Genomic DNA, 25,493 nt, shown 5'->3' with positions numbered 1-25,493 from the left:
CATCATCATCATCATCAATCGTATTTATTGAGCGCTTACTGTGTGCAGAGCACTGGGAAGTACAAACTGGCAACATATAGAGACAGTCCCTACCCAACAGTGGGCTCACAGTCTAAAAGGGGGAGACAGTCCCCTCCTTACCCCTGTGGGGTGGGATTTGCATTATACCTCCGGAATATCCTGCCCTTCTTTTCCCCGATTCCGTCACCACCGCCCTCCTCTCCTCTTCCTCATCTTCCTCAAGCGCTCAGTACAGTGCTGTGCACACAGTAAGCGCCCAATAAATACGATTGATTGATTGATTCCTTGGGAACCGCTTGAGCTCGGCGCTAGAGGTGGGGACTAGGGGGCAAAAATAGAGACACTGGGGAGGTCCCTGGCCCCAGGGAAATTTCCATTTTTGTCCCCGAATCTCCCCAGATAACCTTCCCACCGTACTCTGCTGACCACCTTCCCTGCTGGGCCTGGAGAGACCAGCCTCTTCAGTCCTGGTCCTGGCGGAGGCAGCAGAACCAGGAATGAATGTCACAATGAAGGCCTGACTCCCGGATGGGAAAGGGGTGGTCACTGCCCACCTTTGGCAGCTTCTTTGGGAATCCCCACCCATCCCCCTCCCCCATGAGGAAGTACCCGGGTTTCCCGTCTTGGCTGCGGCTTAGGTGGGGCCAGCTCCGTGCAGAGCTGGACGGAGCACCAGAGCTGGTGAGGCTCCGCCAGACCTGCTGAGCTGGTGAGTGTCTCCAACGCCCCGACCGGGTGAGAGTGAGTGCATGTGTGAGTGAGTGCGTGTGCATGCATGTATAAAGCACACACGGCCTTGCTTCCCTCACAGTGTCCCTGTAGCAGCAGCAGCACTAGTCTTGGGGGTCAAACTCCGGTCACAGGATGCATCCTGATCACTGTGGACCTGGGATCCCACAAGGGGTTTTCCTCCCCCTTTCCAGAAGACCGCATACCCAGCTTGGGAAAATTGTCATTCCAGAGCCTCCCTCGAGGAGTGAGGCTAGGGCGAGGGCGTGCCCCTCTCCCAGTCTCTCCTTGGGTGGGACCTGCAGAAATAAGGGGCTCGGGGTCCTGGAGGCCATACCGGGTGGGAGCAGCAGAAAGGATATAGTGATGGATAGAACTGGATGCGGGAGCCTTTTACGTAATTCCGTGTATTGCTATGGAAGGGCTGGTTCCAGGGAGACTCCTTGGGGGTGGGGGGAGGGCAGCTGTTCCCTCAGCAACACCCCCCAGGGGTCCAGGTCAGCCCTGGCCAAGGGAGAGGAACTGGAGGCCCGTTCCCTCACAGGTCAAGAAGTCCGGTTCAATCTGGATCCACCGGGTCCATCCCGAGTTTGCAGTCGTAATAACAATAATGATAACGATGGTGGTATTTGTGCCAAGCACGCTATTAAGCATTGGGGCAGATCCAGTACGATCAGATCAGACAGTCTCTGTCCCACCTGGGGTTCACAGACTAAGTAGGAGGGAGAACAAGATATTGGATCCCCATTTTACAGATGAGGAAACTGAGGCTCAGAGAAGTTGTTACTCAAGGTCATATAGCAGACAAGTGGGGGAACCAGGATAACAATAATAATAATAGTAGCGCTTAATAAATAGGATTGAATGAATAATAATTAATGTGGTATTTGTTAGGAGCTTACTATGGGCCGGGCACTGTACTACACTGGGGGGATACAAGCGAATCGAGCTGGGTACAGTCCCTGTTCCACATCAGGCTCACAGTCTTAATCCCCATTTTACGGATGAGGTAACTGAGGCCTAGAGAAGTGAAGTGACCTGCCCAAGGTCACACAGCAGACAAGTGACAGAGCTGGGATGAGAACCCATGACCTTCTGATTCCCAGGCCCGTGATCTATCCACTAGGCCATGATGCTTCTCATGGTCCCCTGACACCCAGGCGCTTTCCACTAGGCCAAACTGTTTGCCAAAACAAAGATCTGAAACTTTGGGAGAGAAGGGGGGCGGACTGAAAACTTGCGGGTACCCCAGATTCCTCAGAAGCAAAGAGAACCCAGGGCTGACTTGGATACCCCAGGGCTGCTGTTGGGAGCAGGTCTCTGGGGTCTCCCAGTCTCCCCAGTCCTGAGCGGAGCCTGGTGCAAACCCGGAGAGCCTACCCTATGGGATGCAGGCTGGAGGGGAGGTCATGTGAGCTGGGTGGGGGGACACCAGAGTTCTCTCCTGGACTAGTCCCTTTCCTTTGTGCCTCAGTTCATTCATTCAATTTATTTATTTTGTTCTTACTGTGTGCAGAGCACAGTACTAAGCGCTTGGGAAAGTACAATACAGCAATAAACAGCGTCATTCCCTGCTCACAATGAGCTCATAGTCTGGAGTGGGAGAGACAGACATCAGTACAAGTAGATAAAATTACAGATCTGTACTAAAGGGCTATGGGGCTGGGAGCGGGGAAGAGCAAAGGGATAAATAAAATTGCAGATATGTACGTAAGTGCTTTGGGGCTGGGAGCGGGGAAGAGCAAAGAGCGAGTCAGGGTGACGCAGAAGGGAGTGGGAGATGAGGAAAAGTGGGGCTTAGTCTGGGAAGGCCTCTTGGAGGAGATGTGTGAAGCAGTGTGGCTCAGTGGAAAGAGCACAGGCTTGGGAGTCAGAGGTCCTGGGTTCTAATCCCACCTCCGGTGTGTAACTTTGGGCAAGTCACTCCACTTGTCTGTGCTTCAGTTACCTCATCTGTAAAATGGGGATTAAGACTGTGAGCCCCACGTGGGACAACCTGATTACCTTGTATCTCCCCCAGCGCCTAGAACAGTGCTTGGCACAAAGTAAGCGCTTAACAAATGCCAGAATTATTATTATGTGTCTTCAGTAAGGCTTTGAAGCAGGCGAGAGTGGTTGGCTGTCGGATTCGAGGAGGGAGGGTGTTCCAGGCCAGAGGCAGGACTTGGGCTAGGGTTGGCAGTGGGACAGGCAAGAGCGAGGCACAGTGAGAAGGTTAGCATTTGAGGAGCGAAGTGTGTGGGCTGCACTGTAGAAGGGGAGAAGCAAGGCAAGGTGATGGAGTGCTTTAAAGCCAATGGAGAGGAGTTTTTGTTTGATACAGAGGTGGATGGGCAACCACTGGAGTTTTTTGAGGAGTGGGGAGACGCGTCCAAAACGTTTTTGTAGAAGGATGATCCGGGCAGCAGAGTGAAGTACAGACTGGAGTGGGGAGAGACGAGAGGCTGAGAGGTCAGCAAGGAAGCGGGTGCAGTAATCCAGGCAGGATAGCATGAGTGATTGTATTAACATGGTAGCAGTGTGGAGAGGAAAGGGCAGATTTTAGCAATGTTGTGAAGGTGGGACGACAGGATTTGGTGACAGATTGAGTATGTGGGTTGAATGAGTGAGAGGAGTCAAGGATAACGCCAAGGTTACGGGCTTGTGAGACCGGAAGGATGGTGGTGCTGTCTAGAGTGATGGGAAAGTCAGGGGGAGGACAGAGTTTGGGTGGGAAGATAAGGAGCTCTGGCTCAGTTTTCCTCTTGGGTGTCCAGTCTTGGGAGGTGAACTGGGGAAGAGCCTTTCTGGCTCCCCCTGAATCCCTGGGGCAGGAGGGTTGTCCAGAAGGCTCTCTGATTATCTTGGCTGAGCCTTGCCCCTACCCACGCCCCATTATCCAGGCTGGGTCTCTCCGTGTGTGGGTGGCACACAGGTGGGGAAGAACGGTTTGCACTGGGGGCGGGGCTTCAATTGCGAGAACAGGCCCCGCTCAGCCACACCCGTCCCATCCCACTCGCCCTTTGGCCCCAGAGTCTTGGAGCCATCCCCGCTGCCACCTCTGTCTATCCAGTCCCCCCAGCCATGCCGGGTGCCATAGCCCGGCCCGGTCCTCCCCCTCCGGGGAGAGCCCTAACCTGCCCTGTCCCCCGCAGCTCCCTGTATGGCAAGAGGTGGGCCCCCGTGGAGGCCGCCGATATGGGGCAGAGCGAATCAGAGCAGCAGCCGGAGTCAAAGGTAGGATGCGGTTGGGGTGGGGCAGATGGGCTTCGGGGGCTTTCAGAAAGCGGGGCTTCCCTGCCTCGACCCCCCCTTCCCTAGACATGGCTTTTCGAGGCTGGAGAGCACTGGGTCTTAAGGGGTCCCTTTTATGCCACCCTTCCCCCATAGGACGTGGCCCTCGCCGACATGCTGCCCAACATCAAGATGTTTGTGGAAGATCAGCTCCAGACCAGCATGGTGAGGCCCTGAGGGATTGAAGGATAGATAAGGGATGGTGCAGAAGAGGGTGGGGGATAGGGCCCAGGATGGTCTGCCTTACTGGCTCTCCTGTCACCTCCCTTTCCCACCCTTGCTGAGAAACTACAACTCCCAACATGCAGTGGTCTAAGAAATCTGGGTATGGGGTAGTAATTAGTCAGTGAAGCATTTAAGCACTTTGGTACTCACCCCAGCCCCACAATATTTAGTTAAATATTCTTACACTCTACTGTTTTCCCCAATCCCTAATCTATTTTCCTAACTGTCTCCCCCTCTAGACTGTAAACTCCTTGTGGGCAGGGATGGTGTCTACCAGCTTTGTTATATTGTACTTTCCCAAGTGCTGTGCGCATAGTAACTGCTCAACAGATAGCAATGATTGATTGATTTAGTCAGTGGTAGTTGAGTGCTTACTGCTGTCAGAAGCTCCAGTGATTGCCCATCCACCTCCACATCAAACAGAAACTTCTTACCCTCGGCTTTAAAGCACTCATTCACCTTGCCTCCTCCTACCTTCTGTTCTCCTATTACAACCCAGCCAGCACACTTCACTCCTCTAATGCCAATCTACTCACTGTACCTCGATCTTATCTATCTCACCGCCAACCTCTCGCTCACATCCTGCCTCTGGCCTGTTACGTCCTCCCTCTTCATATCCGCCAGGCGATCACCCTCCCCACCTTCAAGACCATATTAAAAGCACGTCTCCTCTAAGTGGCCTTCCCCAACTAAGCCCTCGTTTCCTCTTCTCCCTCTCCCTTCTGTGTCACTCTTGCACTTGGATTTGGTGCTGATCCTGGCTCTGCCACGTGTCTGCTGTGGTGACCTTGGGCAAGTCACTTCACTTCTCTGTGCCTCAGTTACCTCATCTGTAAAATGGGGATAAAGATTGTGAGCCCCATGTGGGACAGGGATTGTATCTGACTTGATTACCTTGTGTGTACCCCAGTGCGTAGAACAGTGCTTGGCACATACCAAGCGCTTAACAAGCACCACAATTATTATTATTATTATTTACACCCTTTATTTTCCCCTCCCTCAGCCCCACAGCACTTATGTACGTATCCATAACTTATTTATTTATATTAATGTCTGTATCCTCCTCTAGAGCATCAGGTCATTGTGGGCAGGGAGGGTGTTTCTCAACACTGTTATGTTGTACTGTCCCAAGCGCTTAGAACAGCACTCTGCACACAGTAAGTGCTCAGTAAATATGATTGACTGATTGTAAGCTTTCAAAAAATATGATTGCACTCTACTAAGTGCTTGGAAGAGGACAAGAGAGTTGGTAGACACAGTAGTAGCGGTAGTAGTAGCATTTATTGAGGGCCCACTGGGAGCAATGCACTGTACTAAGCTCTTGGGAAGTACAAAGCAAGTAAGTGGTTTGCTAGAATTTGAAATTTGTATCAGATCGATTCTGGTAACACAGGTTGCCCTCTTCAGTCAGTGAATACGCAATTTGATCTAAGTTCTTCCTTGTGCTCCCTTCCGAGTTGGGGGAGAACTGCTCCTGATGAAGTAATCCCTGTTGGGAAGGGGCCAAGGTCTCCCTTCGGACTCCCCCTTCTCTTCCCTCTCCAGACTCTGCTCAAATGCCATCATCATCATCCTGTATTCCAGGAGAATCCACTTCCCTACCTGCAGGAAGCACCGAGTAGTGCTGCTCCGAAGGACTGGCCCTAGGGAAGCAGCCCCTGTGAAGGGGCTCACGTTGACTCTCCCTACCCAGGTCCTAGGAGTGATGATCGGCGTGGGAGCTGCTGTGCTGTTCATCGCAACCCTCATACTTGTACTGGTCCGGAGGTTCCGTGTCAAAAGTGAGTGAGTTCCCCAGAGAATGCACAGGCCAGCACCTCTGGGTGCCTCTGGACACTGAGGAGGAGGAGAAGGAGGAGGGAGCTTGGGAGCTCAGTAACGACTGATGAGTGTCAGGGGCTCCGTTCGATTCTCCGCTTTCATCCCCCTCAGAGGTGCAGGCCCAGGAGACGCCAAAGTACCGATTCCGCAAGAGGGATAAAGTGCTCTTCTATGGCCGCAAGATCATGCGCAAGGTGTGGCCCTACCTCCCCCTCCACCGGGGGACCCAGGCTGGGCCGAGGACGCGGCTCACTGCAGCGGGGGCCGGAGGTCGGGAATCCCGGGATTGGCTCGGAGGCCGGAGGCTGGAGGCAGCTCCTGACCGGCTTTCCCACCCCAACCTTTCAGGTCTCCCAGTCGACCTCCTCACTGGTGGACACCACCATCTCCACTGCCTCGCGCCCCCGCATGAAGAAGAAACTCAAGATGCTCAACATCGCCAAGAAGTAAGACAGCACTGCCCTTCACCCCAGAGGTGGCCGCCGCCCTGACCCGAGAGCCCTCTCCAACCCTCCCTCCCTCCCTCGCCTCTGGGCAGCAGCCCCCGCCCCCTGACGACTCATCCCACCCCAACGCAGGATCTTGCGGATCCAGAAGGAGACTCCGACGCTACAGCGGAAAGAGCCGCCTCCGGCTGTGTTGGAGGCTGACCTGACTGAGTTTGACGTGGCCAATTCCCACCTCCCCTCGGAGGTGCTCTACATGCTCAAGAATGTCCGGTCAGTGGCCTGGGGCGGAGGGATGGGGACCTCCGGGGACTGCGGGGCAAGGGGCACGACGGTGAGCTGATCCTCTCCCTGCCCCATCCAGGGTGCTGGGCCACTTTGAGAAACCACTGTTCCTGGAGCTGTGCCGCCACATGGTGTTTCAGCGGCTGTCCCAGGGGGACTACGTGTTCCGGCCGGGCCAGCCCGATGCCAGCATCTACGTGGTGCAGGACGGGCAGCTGGAACTCTGCCTCACTGGCCCCGTGAGCTGGGGACCGGGGGGAAGGGAATGTTGCCAGGGGAGTGGGCCTTGGTGAGGGTTTGGGGGGGCAGTGGAGTCTGGGAGAGAAGGCGGTTGGTACAGGGAGGGACGGAGTCGGGGTACAGTGTGCGATGTGTGTGATTGCAGGATGGGAAGGAGGCGGTGGTGAAGGAGGTGTTCCCTGGGGACAGTGTCAATAGCCTGCTCAGCATCCTGGATGTCATCACGGTGACTGCCAGGACCGGAGATGGTCCGGGGGTCGGGAGGGAAAGAGGGACGGGGAGAGGAGACAGACGGGTGGCTGGGTGAAGGAGGTGAAATGGATGGAAGTGGGGAGAGTAGAAGAGGGGGGCTGAGTGAGGTGTGGGAGGAGAGAAAAATAGGGCTGGGGAAGAGGGGTCTGAGGTTTGGGGAGGGCCCTGCCTGTGGGGTCTCCACCTCTTTGAACTTGGTTGCTTCCCTCTTCCTAGAATTTATTCCTTTCCGTGTCCGTCTCCCCTGCTGGATTGTAAGCTCCTCAGGGGCAGGGATTGGGTCTACTCACCCTACCAGGCTTCCCTGAGCCCTTAGTCCGGTGCTCTGCACGCAGCAAGCGCTCAATCAAAACCTCTGATGGATGCATCCATGGATGGATGGATTGAGTGACCGACTGATTGCTCCCCCAGGGGCACCAGCGCCCGTATCGCACCGTCTCAGCCCGGGCGGCCCTGGACTCGACGGTTCTGCGGTTGCCGGTGGAGGCCTTCTCCGCGGTTTTTGCCAAGTATCCCGAGAGCCTGGTGCGAGTTGTGCAGGTCAGGAACCAGTCGGCCTCCTCTCTGACCCCCATCTTCCCCCGTCCTGCTTCGATGCGCCCCCCTCCCCCAACTCTACTCCTCCTCTCTCTCAGATCATCATGGTCCGGCTGCAGCGGGTCACCTTCCTGGCTCTGCACAATTACCTGGGACTCACTAATGAGCTCTTCAGCCATGTAGGCAGGGGCCCAAGCAGGCAGGAGCGGGGAAGCTGGGGTCATGGGAGGGGCAGGGTGGGGCGCTGGGAGTACAGGAGGAGGATGTGGGAGATACTGGGGAGACGGGGGAGTAGCCGGTCTGTTGTTTGGGGTGGGTGCGGGAGAGGGGCTTTTCGTTCCCAAAGGGCATGGCTGCTAGGCAGAGAGGGTCCATGGCTCTCTCACCCAGATCCCTGAACCCTCCCATCCCCGTCCCCAGGAGATGCAACCCCTGCGCCTGTTTCCTAGCCCCGGGCACCCAGCCCGGACCAGCCCCGTGCGGGGCCCCAAGCGCCTCACCAGCACCCCATCCTCAGAGGAGCCACGGGACAACCCCACCAGGCCCCCCGAGTCCCCAGGTACCCCCCTGCCCAGGCAGGACCCCCAAGCCCCCTGACCTCCCCAAGGTGGCCCCACCTGGCCCCCGTGAGATCCCGAGAACAGATCCACCTTGTCCCCTGGCTGGCCAGGGCCCCGTCGACCTCCCCGTATCTTTGGCTCCAGGAACTCAGCTAAGAAGACTAGGGATTGGGTAAAAATGTCCCATGCCCCCAGCGTCCTGGGTCCTCATCTCTTTTCCTCCAGCGGATCCCCTGAAGCCCGGCCCCGGATCTGGCCCCGGCTCCGGCCCTGGCAACCTGGATCCCCTTTCAGCCCCTCTGCTGAGCCGCTGCATCTCCATGCCCGTGGACATCTCTGGTGGGGAGCTGAGGGCCATAGTGGGGTTGGGGGGGGGGGGGGTGTGGTGTGTGTGTGTGTGTGTGTGTGTGTGTGTGTGTGTGTGTGTGTCTGGGGATGTTGGCTAGGGCAAGGAGTGGGGAGGGGAAGAAAGTCACTGACGGGGTGGCGAAGGGGGTGCCGTCCCAGCCTCTGACAGGTGGAAGGGAGCCCTGATGGGGCTAAGCTGGGTTTCCCCCATACAGGTCTGCAGCGGGGACCACGCTCTGATTTTGACATGGCCTACGAGCGGGGACGCATTTCTGTGTCGCTGCAGGAAGAGAGCTCGGAAACCTCCCTGTCTGGGCTGCCCCGGGTGAGGCCTCCCCCCTGACCTCCAGTCTCTTCCTGGTTTCCCTGCCCTCTGCTTTTCAACCGCCTGCCTTTAAACCTTTTGCCCTCCGTCCCCACCCCAGGCCAGCCTTCACTGTGATTCCAGGCCAGCAGCAGGTCAAATTGCCGTATAGCGGCCAGGCAGAGAATTCTGCCAGAGAGGCTGCACCGGGTTCCCCAGACTTATAGCTCGGAAGCTAAGGCGTATGTGTTGGGAATTACCAAATGCCACTGTTGAGGCCTCGGTGGGCAGAGCTGCTACACTGGAGGATTCGCGCGCCCTTGGGGCTGTGCCTAGGCAGCTCCCCCTGGGGCCCTCCAGCTCCTGACCCTGGTTCCGAGCCCTCCCTTCCCGTGTGCTCCTCTGCTCGGGGCTCCCCTTGCCTCTGACCTGATCCGGGGATCCGGGGGCAGGAAGAGGGAATCCCCAGTAGTCCTGAGCTTTCCCCCCTGCCGCCTTCCCCAGTCGATGTCCCAGGAACCCCGAGAGCAGCCGGCAGGCGCCTGCCAATACAGCTTCTGCGAGGATGAATTGGCTGGCGGGGACTGTCCTTTTGGACCCTACCAGGGCCGCCAGACCAGCAGCATCTTTGAGGCCGCCAAGCGTGAGCTGGTGAAGCTCATGAACATCGAGGTGGGGCAGACCAGTGGAGTGAGGGGTGGCGGTCACCGGGGAGGCGCGGATGGTGTGGGTCCTGGGGACTGGCCAACCTCTGAGCAGGGGACCCTTCCCTTCCCTCCCCTCCCCAGGACCCCACCCTCCTGAACAGCCGCGTGCTGCTGCACCACGCCAAAGCTGGCACCATCATCGCCCGCCAGGGAGACCAGGTGAGATATCAGCTCCCCAGCTTTTCCGGGACACCCCTAAACCCTGACCTGTCACTCCCCAGCCTCTGTACCTCTGACTTCCTGGGACAGAAGTATCAGGGTTGCTAGGCTGGGCTCAGGGCAGAGCAGAGTGGCTCAGGCTAGAGCCCCCTGTGACTCAGACCCAAATTTCCTGAACTGACCCGACTCAAACCCGTCCCCAAAAGTGCAATGGCCCGCTTCTGCTCCTGGCCCCGTCCAGGCAGCCCAGCCCAGGGGAAGCCGGGCACCTCAGGACCCCAGGCCAGCCTACTGGGGCTGAGCAGAACGAGAAGTGGGAGAAGTGGGCCTGGGTGGGACTGGATGGGAACCCAAGCTTCACTGGGGAGGATGCGACGTGTGTGCAGTTGCCCCAGCGTGACCCGGGCCTGCAGTTCCTGTAGTCTTCCGGCACCACCCGGCCCGCGTGGCCCCAGCCACTGGGCCCATTGCCCCTCAGCCCCAAATCGCTCTGCCAGGGGAGGTGGCCGAGCCCAGCCGGGCTCAGCTTTGGTCTGCCCAATCGGCGTTGCTTTCTGGGCTCCCCTGATGCTCTTGTGTGCCCCAGGACGTGAGCCTGCACTTTGTGCTGTGGGGCTGCCTGCACGTGTACCAGCGCATGATTGACAAGGCGGAGGACGTGTGCCTGTTTGTGGCACAGCCCGGGGAGCTGGTGGGGCAGCTTGCCGTGCTGACGGGGGAGCCACTCATCTTCACGCTTCGAGCCCAGCGCGACTGCACCTTCCTGCGCATCTCCAAGTCGGACTTCTATGAGTGCGTCTCTGGTGGGCGCAGGGGCAGGGTGGGTGGGTGGAGTCAGAGGGAGCCCTGGGCAGGGGGTCCAGGAGCTCGAGCTGGGTCCAAAGTTGTGGTTTCCCGATGAATCAATCAGTGATACTTATTGAACATTTACTTTGTGCAGAGCACTGTTCTAAGCACTGGGAAGAGTCCAGTCCCTTAGAGTTGGTAGACGAGTTCCCTGCCCACAGTGAGCTTACAGTCTAGAGGGCACTGACCCCTCCCTCCCCCATCTTGGCAGTTTGTAAGTTTTCAGGTCCAGGTGGTGGATGTGGGGAGACTGGCTTGGGTTGCTATAATGGGGGGGCTTTGGGGCGGAAAAGGCTGGCTGAGCTGTTGACCCTCTGCCCCCCTCAACCCCCCCAGGATCATGCGGGAGCAGCCAAGTGTGGTACTGAGCGCAGCTCACACTGTGGCCGCCCGCATGTCACCCTTCGTGCGCCAGATGGACTTCGCTATCGACTGGACAGCCGTGGAGGCCGGGCGTGCCCTCTACAGGTCTCGGGGGGGTCCCCAGCCCCCTTCCCCATTCCCCAGGGCCACCGATCCCTCCTTCTCCTTTGCCCAAATGAGGATAACAATAATCGTAACAATAATGATTGCTGTATTTGTTAAGCGCTTACTATGTGCCAAGCACTGTACTAAGCACTGGGGGAGAAACAAGGTAAGCAGGTCAGATCCAGGGAGAGCGGGTTTTGAAGTCCCATTTGACAGATGAGGAAACTGAGGCCCAGAGAAGTACCGTGCCTTGCCCGAGGACACAACCAGCGGGCAAGTGGTGGAGCCAGGATGAGAACCCGGGGCCTTGGCCTTTCAGCCCCGAGTTCTTCCCTGTCCCTCCCCGCCAGAGGCTTTCCCCTTCCTAACCGTGCCCCTCTCTCCTCCCCCAGGCAGGGGGACCGATCAGACTGCACCTACATCGTGCTGAATGGACGCCTGCGCTCGGTCATCCAGAGGGGAACTGGCAAGAAGGAGCTGGTCGGGGAATATGGCCGTGGGGACCTCATCGGGGTGGTGAGCACCCCCCGACTGGGCCCCCTCCCTCTGATACCCTAAAACAGTCCCCTTCCCCCACCTTTGCCAGCCTGCAAACCTCCCTTTCCTGCATATCTCCGAGGCTCGGGGGCCGTCGGTGGGGAGGGGGGTCCGAGGAGGAAGTCACCTGGTTTCTGGACCCCAACTGCCTCGGGAAGTAGAGGGGCTGGAGCCTGGGAGGGAGGGAGACCAGCCTAATCACCTGATCCTTTTTTTTCCAGGTGGAGGCCCTGACTCGGCAGCCCCGGGCAACCACGGTGCATGCCGTGAGGGACACGGAGCTGGCCAAGCTTCCCGAAGGAACCCTGAGCCACATCAAGAGAATATACCCCCAGGTGCCAGCCATCCCCAGGGACCCAAGGACCGGGGCCAGGTTTTTTTTAGCCAAGGGGCAGGGGCTAGGACCTAGGGGTGGGGCACGAGAGCGGGCAGAGAGAAACTGGGGATAGATGTCCGTGGTCCCCCGAGGCCCTTGGGGATGATAGTGCAGAAAGAACCGCGGTATTTGTGAAGCGCTTACTCCGTGCCAGGCACTGTCCTAAGCCCCAGGGGAGATACAAGACCATCACGTCGGCCGCAGTCCCTGTCCAGCGTGGGGCTCACAGTCAGAGGGGGCGGGAGAACAGGGATTGAATCCCCACTTGTGACCTCTGACCCTCACCTCCTCCTTCCCCAGGTGGTGACTCGACTCATCCATCTACTGAGTCAGAAGATCCTGGGTAACTTGCAACAGTTACAGGGCCCGTTTCCAGGTAGGGGAGGGGGCCGGGGAGCTGCAGGGGATGCAGGGAGGTGGAATCTGGGGGCGAGGGTGAAGCGGAGCCGTTGGGGGCCGTGGGCAGGAGGTCGCCGAACCCACGTCTCGGTTGCCGCCCTTGAGTGGGCCTTGGTCTCTCTGTCTTCCCAGGCTCGGGGCTCGGGGTGCCACCCCCGTCAGAGCTCACCAACCCCGCCAGCAACCTAGCGACCGTGGCCGTCTTGCCTGTGTGTGCCGAGGTCCCCATGGCGGCCTTCACCCTAGAACTGCAACATGCACTGCAGGCCATAGGTCAGTGTGAGGGCACCCGATTACACGGTGGGCGGGCACCGTTGGTTCCTGTTTGGGTGGTGACCGGGCTCTCCTCACCCCCTCCTCCAGGGCCGACCCTACTCCTGAACAGCGATATCATCCGGGCACGGCTGGGGGCCTCGGCCCTGGATAGGTGAGGGGGAAGGAGGCGGGGCGGGCTGGGGGGGTGTCCGTTGGGGGGCCAGGGCCGGGGTTGCGAGCTTCCTGCCTCCGCAGCATCCAGGAGTTCCGGCTGTCGGGCTGGCTGGCCCAGCAGGAGGACACGCACCGCATCGTCCTGTACCAGACCGACGGCTCGCTAACACCCTGGACCGTCCGCTGCCTGCGCCAAGCTGACTGCATCCTCATCGTGGGCCTGGGGGACCAGGAGCCCACGCTCGGTCAGGTCAGCCTCTGACCTCTCACCTCCTGACCCAGCCTCGGTGCCTGAGCCTCACGCCTTTTGTCTCCAGGAATTGACCTTTGATCCCCTGACTCGGCTGCCAGTCCCACCTGGATTTTTGAGCCTTGACTCTGAACTCCTGCCCCAGACCATCCTGACCCCCTCTGCCCTCACAGATAGCCCCCCCGCCCTTGGGGTCTCAAGCACCCCAGCGCTCCATCCCCAAGGCCCCGCGGTCCGTCCGCCGGGTCAGTCAATCAGTCGGTATTCGTTGAGCGCTCATTGGGCGCAGAGCACTGTAGTGAGTGCTTGGGCGAGGACAGTACAACAGAGTTGGTAGACACGTTCCCTGCCCATCACGAGCTTATCGTCTAGAGGGGGTTCCCGCGCCCCCACGGCCCTGAACTGGGTGGGAGGAGCCTGACTCCCGTCTGTCCTGACCCCACCCCTAGCTGGAGCAGATGCTGGAGAGCACGGCTGTCCGGGCCCTGAAGCAGCTGGTACTGCTGCACCGGGAGGAGGGCCCGGGGCCCGCCCACACCGTCGAATGGCTTAACATGCGGAGCTGGTGCTCTGGCCACCTGCACCTGCGCTGCCCCCGCCGCCTCTTCTCCCGCCGCAGCCCCGCTAAACTGGTACCCGCCGGCGTGGTGGGCGAGGGAGGGCATTCGGGGCTGAGGTTTGGGATGGGGGCCCAGCTGGGGGAGGGGGACCGGGGGTTAAGGGGTGGCCAGGTGGAGAGGGTAGCTGGTAGGTTTCTGTGTAGTGGGGGTGACGGGGGGGGCCGGGGGGTTGGTGGAGGGGACAACTGGAGGTACAGTTTTCCCCGCAACCACTGTCTGCCCTTCTACCCATCTCCTCCCCCATCCTGGCAGAGAGAGCTCTATGAGAAGGTATTTGCCCGCCGAGCTGACCGCCACAGTGACTTTTCCCGCCTAGCCCGGGTGCTGACCGGGAATACCATCGCCCTGGTGCTGGGCGGGGGTGGAGCCAGGTGAGGGGGCAGGGCCCGGGAAGCTGGGCGGGGCCCTTACCGGAGGGTGAAGAGGAGGGCCACAGCCCAGACCCCGGGGGAGGCTTGAATTGGCCTGTGGGGCCAGGTTTAAGCCAGGCCCCAAACTCCACCCCAGTAAGGTCTGGGCTTGTCTGGCCCCCAGATCCTGGAAAGAAATACTTTGCATTCACCTCAGGCTGGGGCAGAGAACTGGGGCTGTGGATGAGCTGCCTTAACATGGCAGTAGGTGCTGCAGTGCGTGCTGGAACGTGGCGCCCTGCGCATGCCACCGCCCATCTGTCAGGGGTAGCAGCAGTTGAAACGGTCCATTCCCTCTTTAAAAGTCTCGAACCAATAGTGGGCCAATGTTTTTTGTAAAATGTGGGGATCCAGATGGCCTGGACCCCCAGTTTTCCAGCGCCCTTCAAGCCCCCCACCAGGCCAGGCTAGTTCTGGACTCCAGCTGGGGAATTTAGTCATGCTCCACACAGACTCCCGTGCCTCTCCCCACCTCCATCCCTCCTCGCCTCCTGACCCCTCCCGCAGAGGCTGCTCACACATTGGGGTGCTGAAAGCCCTGGAGGAGGCCGGGGTGCCCGTGGACATTGTGGGCGGCACCTCGATCGGCTCCTTCATCGGGGCCCTGTACGCCGAGGAACGCAGCGCCAGCCGCACCAAGCAGCGGGCCCGCGAGTGGGCCAAGGTAGCGCTGTCGGTCACAGCCCCCTACCCCGGGACCCCCTTCCCGGAACCCCACGCCCCCGGAGCCCCGCCTGGGACCCTCCACTGAGGGACTCCCACCGTTCCTGGGCTGGATGCCCAGTCGGTCCCTACCCTGCTACCTCCAACCCTTGGCCCTGTCCTCCACCCCTTCCGCCCCACACCCCCACAGACAGCTGTCTCTTTTGTGCTTGTCTGCCTGTCTCTGTGCGTCTGTGTACGTGTGTACGGATGTGTTTGCGTGTGGGTGCGCGCACAGAGCATGACGTCCGTGTTTGAGCCGGTCCTGGACCTCACCTACCCCATCACCTCCATGTTCTCGGGCTCAGCCTTCAACCGCAGCATTTACCGCGTCTTCCAGGACAAGCAGATCGAGGTGCTGCCCTGAGCCTCCCCCGACCCTTAACCCCAACCCTTTCCCCATCCAAGTGGACACGTGGCGCCCAGAACCCCAGTATTGAAGGGGCAGAGCAGGGAATTGGCCCTAGAAGGGTGGGGGCGTCCTCCTTCCCCTGGGCCGGGCCTCCCCTCGCTGACCCTACTTGCCCCCCCCCGCCCCGGGCCGGGCAACTCCCTGACCGGCCACGCTCCCTAGGACCTGTGGCTGCCGTACTTCAACGTGACGACAGACATCACGGCTTCCGCCATGCGGGTTCACAAGGACGGTAGGAAGCCCCCGGCCCCAGCCTGTGCTCTGGGGGAACCCCCCGCCTCGCCTCAGGTCAAAGAGAGCTGTTGCCAGCCTCCTGCCCCCCAACCTCCACCCAGCCCTCCACCACACCGACACCCTACGAGACCCCTCTGGCTCTCGGGGTCCCCCTGCCCCCACCCAGGCCAGCAGCCGAGATGAGGCCCCCAGAGGTGGCCGTGGCCAGCTCGCAGTCTGTGAGACTGGGGGGAAACCCGGGGCCCCTCCAGAACCGGCTTCCTCCTCCGTCTTGCTGGGGACCACACGACTCACCCCACTAACTCCTGCGCTGGTAACCTCTGCTCCGGCTCCCCCCCGACGCTGGTTCCCCTAGATCCACGCAACCCCCAGTGGTTCTGGGCTCTCTCCTCTCCCTGTCGGGGGGGCAGATCTTGGGTGGGGGGGTCCTCATGTTGCTAACCAGCCTCGGGGGTAGCGGTAACACTGGGGGCTGTGGGGGCCGGGCGGGAGCGCCGGGGGACTGGGGCTGAGCTGTCCGGAACATTGTTAACAAGCCTTCCTCGTCTGCCGTGGGGAGCTGTCCTGGGTCACTTCCCCCCAACGCACACAACCCCACCCCCGCCTTCTAACCTCTAACCCCTAACTGTAACCCGCTAACGTACCAAGGACTTTGGCGGCGCAGGCCAAGGGCTCGGGGGGCCCTTCTCAGGTCCAAGAGGTCAATATCTCCCCTTTGGGGAATCGGGACCCTGTCCCAGCCCCAGCCAGCCCCCAAGGGTTTTGGCCAGAAGGCGGTATCTCCTCTTCTCTCTGTCTCCACTCCGTGCCCGCCTCCCCCTTCCCCTTGGCCTCCCCATCTTTCTCCCTCCCCTTTCTGTCTAGCTATTTCCTTCTCTCTGTCCCCATCCCCTCTCCCCCATTTTCTCTCTTTGCCTTCGCGCCCCGCCCCCCCCCCCCCCCCAACAGCTCACTGTCTCCGCCTCTTTGTCCCCAGGTAGCGTGTGGCGGTATGTGCGGGCCAGCTCCTCCTACCCCCCGTACCTGCCCCCACTGTGTGACCCCAAGGACAGTCACCTGCTGGTGGACGGGTGCTATGTTAACAATGTTCCAGGTCAGCACTGGGCAGGGCCACTGCGTCCTCTCCCTTCCAGCCCACCCCCCAGGAGCCACGTTCTGGCCCACCCCTCCTCCCCCGTGCATTGGGGGTGAGGGCCAGAGGGTCGCCCCAGGGGGCCTCCCCAAGGGTGGAAATCAGGGGCTGACGTGATGTCGTCCCCCCCTCCCCCCTCCCCCGGGCAGGGTCTCTTTGGCGGTACGTCCGAGCGAGCATGACGCTCTCGGGCTACCTGCCCCCCCTCTGTGACCCCAAGGACGGCCACCTGCTCATGGACGGCGGCTACATCAACAATCTGCCAGGCAAGTAGGGGGCCACGGGCCGGAGAGGGGGTGGGTGACCCCGGGCAGGAGGCATGGACGCAAGGACAGACAGATGGATGGACAGATCTTGCTTCTCCGAGGTCACGGCCTACTATCTCTCTCCACCCCCCTACCCTCATTCTGAAGTTTTCTTCCCCCTTTATTCCGTCTCTCCGTGAAGGTCTTTCTGTCTGCCTAGCTCTCTTTGGATCTCTGAGTCTTGTCTTTCTCTCATCCTCATAATCTAAATCTTGGTCCGTCTCTGTGTCTCCAACTGTCTCTTCATCTCCCCTTCTCCCTGGTCTTCTTTGCTTGCTCTCCACCCCCTTCGTGAGACCCAGGAGTCCCTGCTTTCAGGCAAGCTGCCCAGTCTCTGAGCGCGCCCACTGGCCGGCACTCTTCCCTCCTCCCTCTCCCCTCCTCCCTAAGCCTCTGGGACTGTTCCCATGCTCTGGAGTGGGCCCTCCCGCTGAGGCCCGAGCGGTGGCGGGGAAAGAGAGGGGGACAGATCCCGGCCTCAGGGCGGCAGGACGCAGGCTCCTCCCAAGACATTGGATTTGGGTCTCCCCCTCCTCGGTGACATGCATATCGGTCTGTCCGTCTGTCCCAGGCCAGCTCTGCCTGGGGAGCCTCTCCCCCGCCCTGGGCCAAGTCCGTGAGGGAGGGGTCCGCACGGCCCCTGACCTAACCCTCTTGCCTCTGTCGGGGCTGGGCCTGCCCCCGGACCAGATCTACCCTGCCGGTTCTGCCGCCTGGGTCGGCCCTGAGGCATGCCAAGTCTCTCCAGCCGCCCGCCCCGGGAATGGGACAAACTTTGAAAAGCCCAGGACCTGGGCGAGGGTGTCTGTTGGTCTGTCTGTCCGTCCGGCCCCTTCCACCAGATGCTCATTTGTCCGTTCATCGGCCTGAGTCTAGGAGTCAGCATGGTTGCACGGATGGTCTCTGTCCTTTGGCTCCCGTGGTTGCCCTCCCCTTCTCTGGCTCAGCCTAGCTCAGTGGTGCCCACCTCACTCTTCTGGGGGCCCGAGCGTGACCGGGCACTTCCAACCTTTTACCCCTGACCTGATAAATCTTCACTGGGGATTCATTCATTCATTCAATCGTATTTATTGAGCGCTTACTGTGTGCAGAGCAACACAAGTTGGCAACATCTTGAGACGGTCCCTACCCAACAGTGGGCTCACAGTCTAGATGGGATGGGGGGAGAGGGGTGGCTCTTACCCAAAGGAAATCCCCTACCTCCCCGGTTCGTCTTCCCCGAGTCGCCCTGCTCCTGAAGACCCTTTCTGGGGTCTCTTCTTCCTCCCCTGAAGCCAGCCCCCGCCCACCACCACCACTGCCAAGAACCAAGTTGGATCAGTGTTAAGTGAATTCAAAGCCACTGACCTGGCTCCAACCCTGGATCTGGGAATCGGCAGGAGGGGCTAGCAGAGTGGGGGAGCCGGGTGCGTTTCAACCCCCTGGCCAGCAACTTTGTTCCCCCCTACCCCCATGATCTCCCCTTTCCTGGCTGAACCCCTCTCCCCCCCCCCACCCCCATCCCACAGCGGACATAGCGCGGACCATGGGGGCCAAGACGGTGATCGCAATCGACGTGGGGAGCCAAGACGAGACCGATCTCAGCAACTACGGGGACAGCCTGTCTGGCTGGTGGCTGCTCTGGAAGCGGCTCAACCCCTGGGCTGAGAAGGTCAAGGTGAGACTGACCCTGGTCCCCTGCCATCCCTTTGGACCACCCGGGACGGAGCTGAGAGGCAGGGGGCCCCCAAAATAAGAATTGTGGCATTGGTGAATTGATCAGTCCATCAGTGGTATTTATTGAGCGCTTACTGTGCGCTGAGCACTGTACTAAGCCCTTAGGAGAGGACAGCACAATAGAATTGGTAGCAGTGTTCCCTGCCCGCCAGGCGCTTACAGTCTACTGGGTGAGACAGACATTAAAATGAATTACGGATATATGCGTAAACGCCGTGGGGTAAATCAGGGGTACAGCTCCAAGTGCATAGACGATGCAGAAGGGAGAGGGAGTAGGGGAGATGAAGAGTTAGTCGGGGAAGGCTTCTTGGAGGAGATGTGATTTTAGTAGGGCTTTGAAGACTTTTGAAGTCTTTTAGACTGTGAGCCCACTGTTGGGTAGGGACCGTCTCTATATGTTGCCAACTTGTACTTCCCAAGCGCTTAGTACAGTGCTCTGCGCACAGTAAGCGCTCAATAAATACGACTGATTGATTGATTGAAGACGGGGAGAGTGGCGGTCTGCTTCACAGACCGCCGTGGCAACTGGAGCCCTGTACGAAGCACTGGGGTAGATACAAGATCATCAGGTTGGACATGGTCCGCCTCCCACATGGTGCTCACGGTCTAAGGGGGAGAGAGAGAGAACAGGAATCGAATCCCCATTTTACAGATGAGGAAACTGCTGCATAGGGAAGTGATACTTGCCCAAGGTCTCACAAACAGACCTTGGAGAGGGGTTGCTTCGGGTGGGGGGAAGTAGGGGAGCGCAGTGGTGAAAAGTGGGCAGAGCTCCTCGGGGGTAGAACTGAGCGGGCTAGTAGCCCCATCAACTGGCCCACTGCCCAGGTGCCTGACATGGCTGAAATCCAGTCCCGCCTGGCGTATGTGTCGTGTGTGCGGCAACTGGAGGTGGTGAAATCGAGTTCCTACTGTGAATACCTGCGGCCACCCATTGATTGCTTCAAGACCATGGACTTCGGCAAGTTCGACCAGATCTATGTACGTGAGCGGAGTGAGGAGGGGCCTTAGGGGAGAGGGAGAGCAGGGATAGGGAAGAAGGTGGAGGCAAACGGAGTAGGGTGGCCGTCTAGCTCGTTGTCCCTTCCCCTCCCCACCCCAGGACGTGGGTTACCAGCATGGGAAGGTGGTGTTCGGGGGCTGGAGCCGTGGTGACATCATAGAGAAGATGCTGCGGGACCGACGGTCCGCTGACCTCAATGAGAGCCGCCGCACCGACGTGAGTCGAGGGGCCGACTCCCGCTCGAGACACCCTTGCCCCACAGGCTCCCAGGGACCCCCTGATACCCCCTCCCTCCTTCACCCCAGGTGCTGACTTGCCCCAGCGCTGGCTTCACTGACCTGGCTGAGATCGTGTCCCGGATCGAACCGGCCAAGAGCTATGTGTCTGATGGCTACGCCGATGGTGAGGGGGGCACGATGGAGGGCGGGGGGGGGGGGCGGGGGAAGGTGGCACGTAGGGGTGGGGCTGGGCCGTGCCCCAGCGACTCACCCATCCCCACCCCAGGGGAGGAGTCGGACTGCCTGACGGAATATGAGGAGGATGGGGGCCCCGATGGAGCTCGGGAGGAAGGTGGCTCCCCCCGGAGCTGGAACCCCAATGGCATCTTTGAGACTGTGAGTGGAAAGTCCTCATCCTGCCCCTGGGGCACTCTGACCCGTGGCGCCCCCCCCCCCCCCGCCCGCCCCCGCGAAAGGACCCTTGCAACCCTCCATCCTGAAACCCGCACACCCCTGCCCAGAGGCCCCGCCCCAAATCCAGAGACCCACCAGGCCCCACTCTTTCCACGTGGGGCCATCCTGAACAAACTGAACACTGCTCCCTCGGTGGGGCCATGTGAACAACTGAACCAGGGTCTTGTGTGACTTCCGGTTAGCGTGTGCTTCAGATGCCTGCCCTTCAGCGTGTGCTTCACGTGTTGTTGCAGGATGAAGAAAAGGGCGTGCGGCACCGTCAAGGCTGCCCCCAGGACCCTACCAGCTCCAGCCTGGATGCCTGAATCCCCTCTAGTGGGGTCCTCAGCCCCCTAGTCCACTCTGGTAGGAGCCCTGCCCCGGGGCGTGCCAACTCTGCCTCAGCCCTCGATCAGCGCCCTACCAAGGAGAGGAGGTGTGGGGCCTGCTCAACCCTGGGGGGTCTCCTCCCTCCCCTCCTCTCCTCCCCCCCGCCCCCCGCCCCATTCAGCACTGCACTGGACTCAATTGTGCTGCTGGGTTCTGCACTGGAAATGGCCTCTAACTTATTCTCCCCCACCTTCCCACTCCTTGCGACTTCACAGCTCCAATAAACGATGTCCACTCCGCCTCAACTGCGGCCTTCAGGGTCAGGAGGCCAAGGCTAGGGAGAGGGAAGCCCAAGATCATCCTGCCCAGGCCCCTGTCCAGACAGGCCAGGTCCCGATTGTTGGGGCAACCTGAACAGAAAGGCAGGGTGTCTTTTGGGCCGAAAAGGCCTCCTGGGCCAGCAGAATCCTTGGGGGCAAGCTCCGGGTTCTGCTGGCCCCAGGTGAGGCCCAGCTAGGGTGTAGTTCACCCTAGGGGCCACGGGGAGGCACTGCTGCTCCGCCCTCCCTGCCTCCCCCTACTGGCCAACTGGATGGCAACAATGTTCAACCCGGGAAACAATTAAAATGGAGTCAAAATTGCAGCAAGAGGGATTAAGGGTGGACGGCAGGACAAAATGAGAGGAGGGGGAGACGCCGAATGAGGCGACAGAGGGAAGATGGGAAATCCCTCGGCCTGTAAGCCTCTGGACCCCACGGCACCCTCCAGCCATCACTCCATCTCCTTCCTACCAGCCCTGGCCAAACTCCTCCAATGGGTCATTTATACCACTGCTTCCATTTCCTCTCCTCCAACTCCCTCCTCATCCTTCTCCGGGCTGGCTTCCTCCAACTCCACTCCACTGAAACTGCTCCCTCCGAGGTCACAAGTGACCTGCTTCTTGCCAAATCTAACGGTCTCTCCTCCATCCTAATCCTCTTTGGCCTTTCAGCTGCCTCTGACACTGTGAACCACCCCCTTCTCCTGCAAACAGTATAGGACCTTGGTTTCTCCTCTGTCGTCCTCTCCTGGTTCTCCTCCTATCCCTCTGGCTGCTTCTTCGCAGTCTCTTTTGTGGGCTCCTCCTCTGCCTTCCCACCCCACCGACCGTTGTGGGGGTTCCTCAGGGCTCAGTGCTGGGTCCCCTTCTCTTCTCCATCTACACCCACTCCCTTGGAGAACTCCTCCACTCTCACGGCTTCAACTACCACCTCGATGTGGGTGACTCCCAAACCTACCTACCTCTCCAGCCCTGATCTCTCTCCTTCTCCACAGTTTCTCATTCCCTCCTGCCTCCAGGACATCTCTACTTGAATGTCCTGCTGACACTTCAAACTTAACCTGTCCAAAACGGAGCTCCTCATCTCCTCACCCAAACCCTATCCTCCCCCTGACTTTTCCATCACTGTAGACAACACCGCCACCTTCCTAGTCTCTCAAGCCTGCAACCTTGACTCCTTTCTCTCCCTCTCTCTCTCTCTCCCCCCCCCCCCCCCCCCCCCACACATATTCAGTCTGTCACCAAATCCTGTTGATTCTATCTTCAAAACATCTCTAGAATCGGTCCCTTCTAAACTTGCTTCCACACTAGTCCAAGCACCTGGCTTATTCCAACTTGACTCCCGCATCGAAGCCCTCTCTGCCTCCAGCCTCTCCAGTCTATTCTCTCTCAAATACTGTGCTGCAAACATCTCCTGACTCCTCAACATCAGCCGACGGTTGCCCGCCCATCTCCACATAAAGCAGAAACTCCTGACCTTCGGCTTTAAATCGCCCCGTGACTCTCTCCCCTCTACTTATCCTCGCTCCTCTCCCACTACAACCTAGTGTGGACACTTTGTTCCCCTCAAACCAACTTACTCTGTTTAGTCTCCCTGTCAACCCTTTGCTCACGCCCTCCCTCCTGCCTGAAACTTCCTTCCTCTTTGTGTCTGGCAGACCACCGCTCTCACCATCTTCGAGGCCCTCCCCCTCTAGACTGTAAGCTCACTGTGGGCAGGGAACATGCCTACCAACTCTCTGGTACTGTACTCTCCCAAGCGCTTCGTACAGTGCTCCGCACACAGTAAGCGCTCAATACATTCGATTGATTGAAATCACAATTCTTCCAGAAGGGCTTTCCTGATCTCTCATCTCCCCACCCTGTCGGCCTTCCCCCCGCCCCGCCACTTCAGCACTTCAGTCTCACCTAAGCACTTGTGTACTTACCTCCACCGCACCCTGACTCCTCGCACTTATGTACAGATCTTCAAACTCTATTGCTTCCCCCTACCTGTAACTTATTTTAGTGCCTGTCTCCCCTGCCAGATTGTAAGCTCCTTGAGGGCAGGGATCGGGTCTACTAATTCTAATGTATTGTACTCTCCCAAGCACTTACAACAGTGCTCCGCGCAGAGTAAAAGCTCAATAAATATTATTGAGTCATTGATCCATTGTGAGGGGTTGTGTCTCTTTTGTCCTCTCCCGCCCGAACTTAGTGTAGCACTATACTTAGAGAAGCAGCGTGGCTCAGTGGAAAGAGCCCGGGCTTTGGAGTCAGAGATCATGGGTTCAAATCCCGGCTCCGCCACTTAGCTGTGTGACTTTGGGCAAGTCACTTCACTTCTCTGGGCCTCAGTTACCTCATCTGTCAAATGGGGATTAAGACTGTGAGCCCCACGTGGGACAACCTGATCACCTTGTAACCTCCCCAGTGCTTAGAAACAGTGCTTTGCACATAGTAAGCGCTTAATAAATACCATTATTAGTGCAGTGTTCTGCCCACAGTAGGTGGCTCAAGCAATACAATTGATTGAAAAGACAGACTGAGCTCTGGCCTGGTTTAGGGGTAGGCCTGCCTGGAACCCCATGTGGGACAGGCACTGGGTCCGATCTGGTGACTTTGTCTCTACTCCGATGCTTAGCTCAGACAAAATGCTTAATGAATGACACCCCCCCACCCCCGCCAACATAAATGTTCAAATATAATGATAATGATGATGGTGGTATTTGTTAAGCGCTTACTATGTGCCAAGCGCTGTTCTAAGCGCTGGGTGGGGGGAGACACGATGATCAGGTTGTCCCACGTGGGGCTCACAGTCTTCATCCCCATTTTACAGATGAGGTAACCGAGGCCCAGAGAAGTGAAGTGACTTGCCCAAAGTCACACAGCTGACACGTTACGGAGCTGGGATTAGAACCCACGACCTCTGACTCCCAAGCCCCTGCTCTTTCCACTGAGCCACGCTGCTTCTCAAATGTCTGCTGGGAGGTGGGGACACTCAATGCTCCTCCGCTTTCCCTTCCAGGACCTGGGCATCCTGCTCCCCTTCTCTTCACACCGCCCCCTCACCCATCACCAGCTGGATCAGGAAATTTAAGATCCACAGCCCTCCCTCTTTCCTAGACCAAGGGCTTCCCTAACTCCTCTTTGTCCCCAGGCTGGGTGGGACAGCTCTTTGGGGTCAGGAATTGAGGGAGACCAATCCTTAGCACTAAATCCTTGCCTAGCTGGAATCAAAGATCGGGAATGTGTTGGGAAAGTAATCCTCTTTGCTGGGCCTTGAGCCATGAGAAACTCAGCTTGAGGGAGGATGTGGGCTCCCCTCCCCACCTCTGCTCTTCTCTTCTTTGGAGGCCCAGGGACCCAGGCTTCCTACCTCTCCCCAGCCCCTGCTCCCTCCCATTTGTATGGGCTGAACCCAGGCATCCGGGGGTTCCTGGTCCCACGCCCTGCCCGGCCCGCCCTCTTTAATTACTGGGGCTCCTTAGCGAAGAACTAATGCCGCCCATTTAATTAGGCTGTGCCAATGAATGCTTATCAGCCTGAGACTCCCATCTTTGCCCCCGAGGGAAGGGGGTTTCGATGGAAGTTGAGGGATGGAGGTCCTTCTGGGAAAACAGGTGGGGAGGGGGCAAGGTTGGGAAATGGTACCGTCCAGGGAGGGTTTGCTGCCACTGTATGATGTGCCTGTATGGGTTCTGAAAGGGGTGTGGAGGGAAGGAGGGACCCGGGGGTTGGGATGCCTGGTTTCTGGAGGGGAGCGGAGGAGGGGGCTGGATGAGGATGGGACGCTTGGACTCTCCTTGCAGAGGCTTAGGGAGCCAGGGTGTCTGGGGGAGCTGCCTGGGCCTGCGGGGCCCGCCCCAGTCCCAGGGGAACAAGCCCCCAGGGTGGGGTGGAGGGCAGGGGGCCCCAATTACCCAGGCAGCGTAGGCGGAGCCCCGGAACACGTGGGGCCCAATGTGCTGGACTGCAGCCGGGCCCCGCCGGGCGGCTGGCTCTGGGGTGGGGCCTACCCAGCCGGATGTACCAGTCAGTTTAGTGTGGAGAGCTGAGAAGCGTGGATGTCTGTGTTCTGTAGGTGGGGAGCGGGGTGGTGGTGGAGAGGGAAGGCTCAGCTCTGAGCTGTCCGAGTTCTGGGTTGGGAGACGGGGAAGAAGGCCCGAAAGGCTGGCTTCTACGAGGGAATTAGATGCTGGGGGCAAGTTGTGTGAATTCTGCGTTGGGAAAGGGAATGACTCTCACTGAAGCTGGGAGCCTTCCAACCTTCCTCCAGTTGTCCCTGTTCAGCCTCCCCCGCCTCTGCCGCCACTCCAGCTTCTGGGATGTAGCGTTTCTGAGGTTACCAGTCACCCGGAAGAGATTCCAGAAAGAGTCTTGTGGTGGTGGTGGTGGTGGTGGTGGGATGGGGGGGTGGGGGGGGGGGAGAGCAGGACTTTGAACTG

At 59.1% G+C, this 25,493-nt stretch overlaps 1 protein-coding gene across 4 annotated transcripts; it reads left to right on the top strand.

Moving 5' to 3' along the window:
- The first annotated feature begins 434 nt into the window (after positions 1–434).
- Positions 435–21,991, top strand: PNPLA6 (patatin like phospholipase domain containing 6). Of its 4 annotated transcripts, XM_038740448.1 has the most exons (37): positions 435–730; positions 3,885–3,966; positions 4,120–4,188; positions 5,942–6,029; positions 6,181–6,263; positions 6,418–6,515; positions 6,648–6,788; positions 6,880–7,039; positions 7,186–7,266; positions 7,704–7,832; positions 7,928–8,008; positions 8,250–8,388; positions 8,615–8,728; positions 8,953–9,062; positions 9,546–9,713; positions 9,830–9,907; positions 10,494–10,699; positions 11,090–11,221; positions 11,614–11,737; positions 11,980–12,093; positions 12,435–12,510; positions 12,666–12,806; positions 12,897–12,960; positions 13,044–13,212; positions 13,662–13,844; positions 14,085–14,203; positions 14,750–14,906; positions 15,183–15,299; positions 15,519–15,588; positions 16,567–16,683; positions 16,872–16,988; positions 18,536–18,684; positions 19,572–19,724; positions 19,846–19,962; positions 20,052–20,148; positions 20,251–20,360; positions 20,672–21,991. In XM_038740448.1, the coding sequence occupies exons 2-37, from the start codon at positions 3,928–3,930 to the stop codon at positions 20,741–20,743; spliced, it is 4,182 nt and encodes a 1,393-aa protein (XP_038596376.1). In that variant the 5' UTR covers positions 435–730; positions 3,885–3,927; the 3' UTR covers positions 20,744–21,991. The 4 variants fall into 4 exon arrangements, with proteins under 4 accessions (XP_038596376.1, XP_038596378.1, XP_038596379.1 ...); XM_038740450.1 differs by lacking the exon at positions 16,567–16,683; XM_038740451.1 differs by lacking the exon at positions 16,872–16,988.
- The last annotated feature ends 3,502 nt before the right edge of the window (positions 21,992–25,493 follow it).

The sequence above is a fragment of the Tachyglossus aculeatus genome, chromosome X1 (assembly GCF_015852505.1).
Source record: "Tachyglossus aculeatus isolate mTacAcu1 chromosome X1, mTacAcu1.pri, whole genome shotgun sequence".
Taxonomy (NCBI): Eukaryota; Metazoa; Chordata; class Mammalia; order Monotremata; family Tachyglossidae; genus Tachyglossus; species Tachyglossus aculeatus.
Note: the sequence above shows the minus strand (reverse complement) of the source record. Positions and strands in the feature narration are given on the sequence as shown.

What these genes read in the sequence shown, in the direction of transcription:
- PNPLA6 (XM_038740448.1), top strand. Translation starts at nt 3,928, where the DNA reads ATGGGGCAGAGCGAATCAGAGCAGCAGCCGGAGTCAAAG. An exon ending in CATGCCCGTGGACATCTCTG is followed by an intron (nt 8,729 to 8,952) that starts GTGGGGAGCTGA and finishes TCCCCCATACAG; the next exon opens with GTCTGCAGCGGGGACCACGC. An exon ending in GGGGCCTCGGCCCTGGATAG is followed by an intron (nt 12,961 to 13,043) that starts GTGAGGGGGAAG and finishes CTGCCTCCGCAG; the next exon opens with CATCCAGGAGTTCCGGCTGT.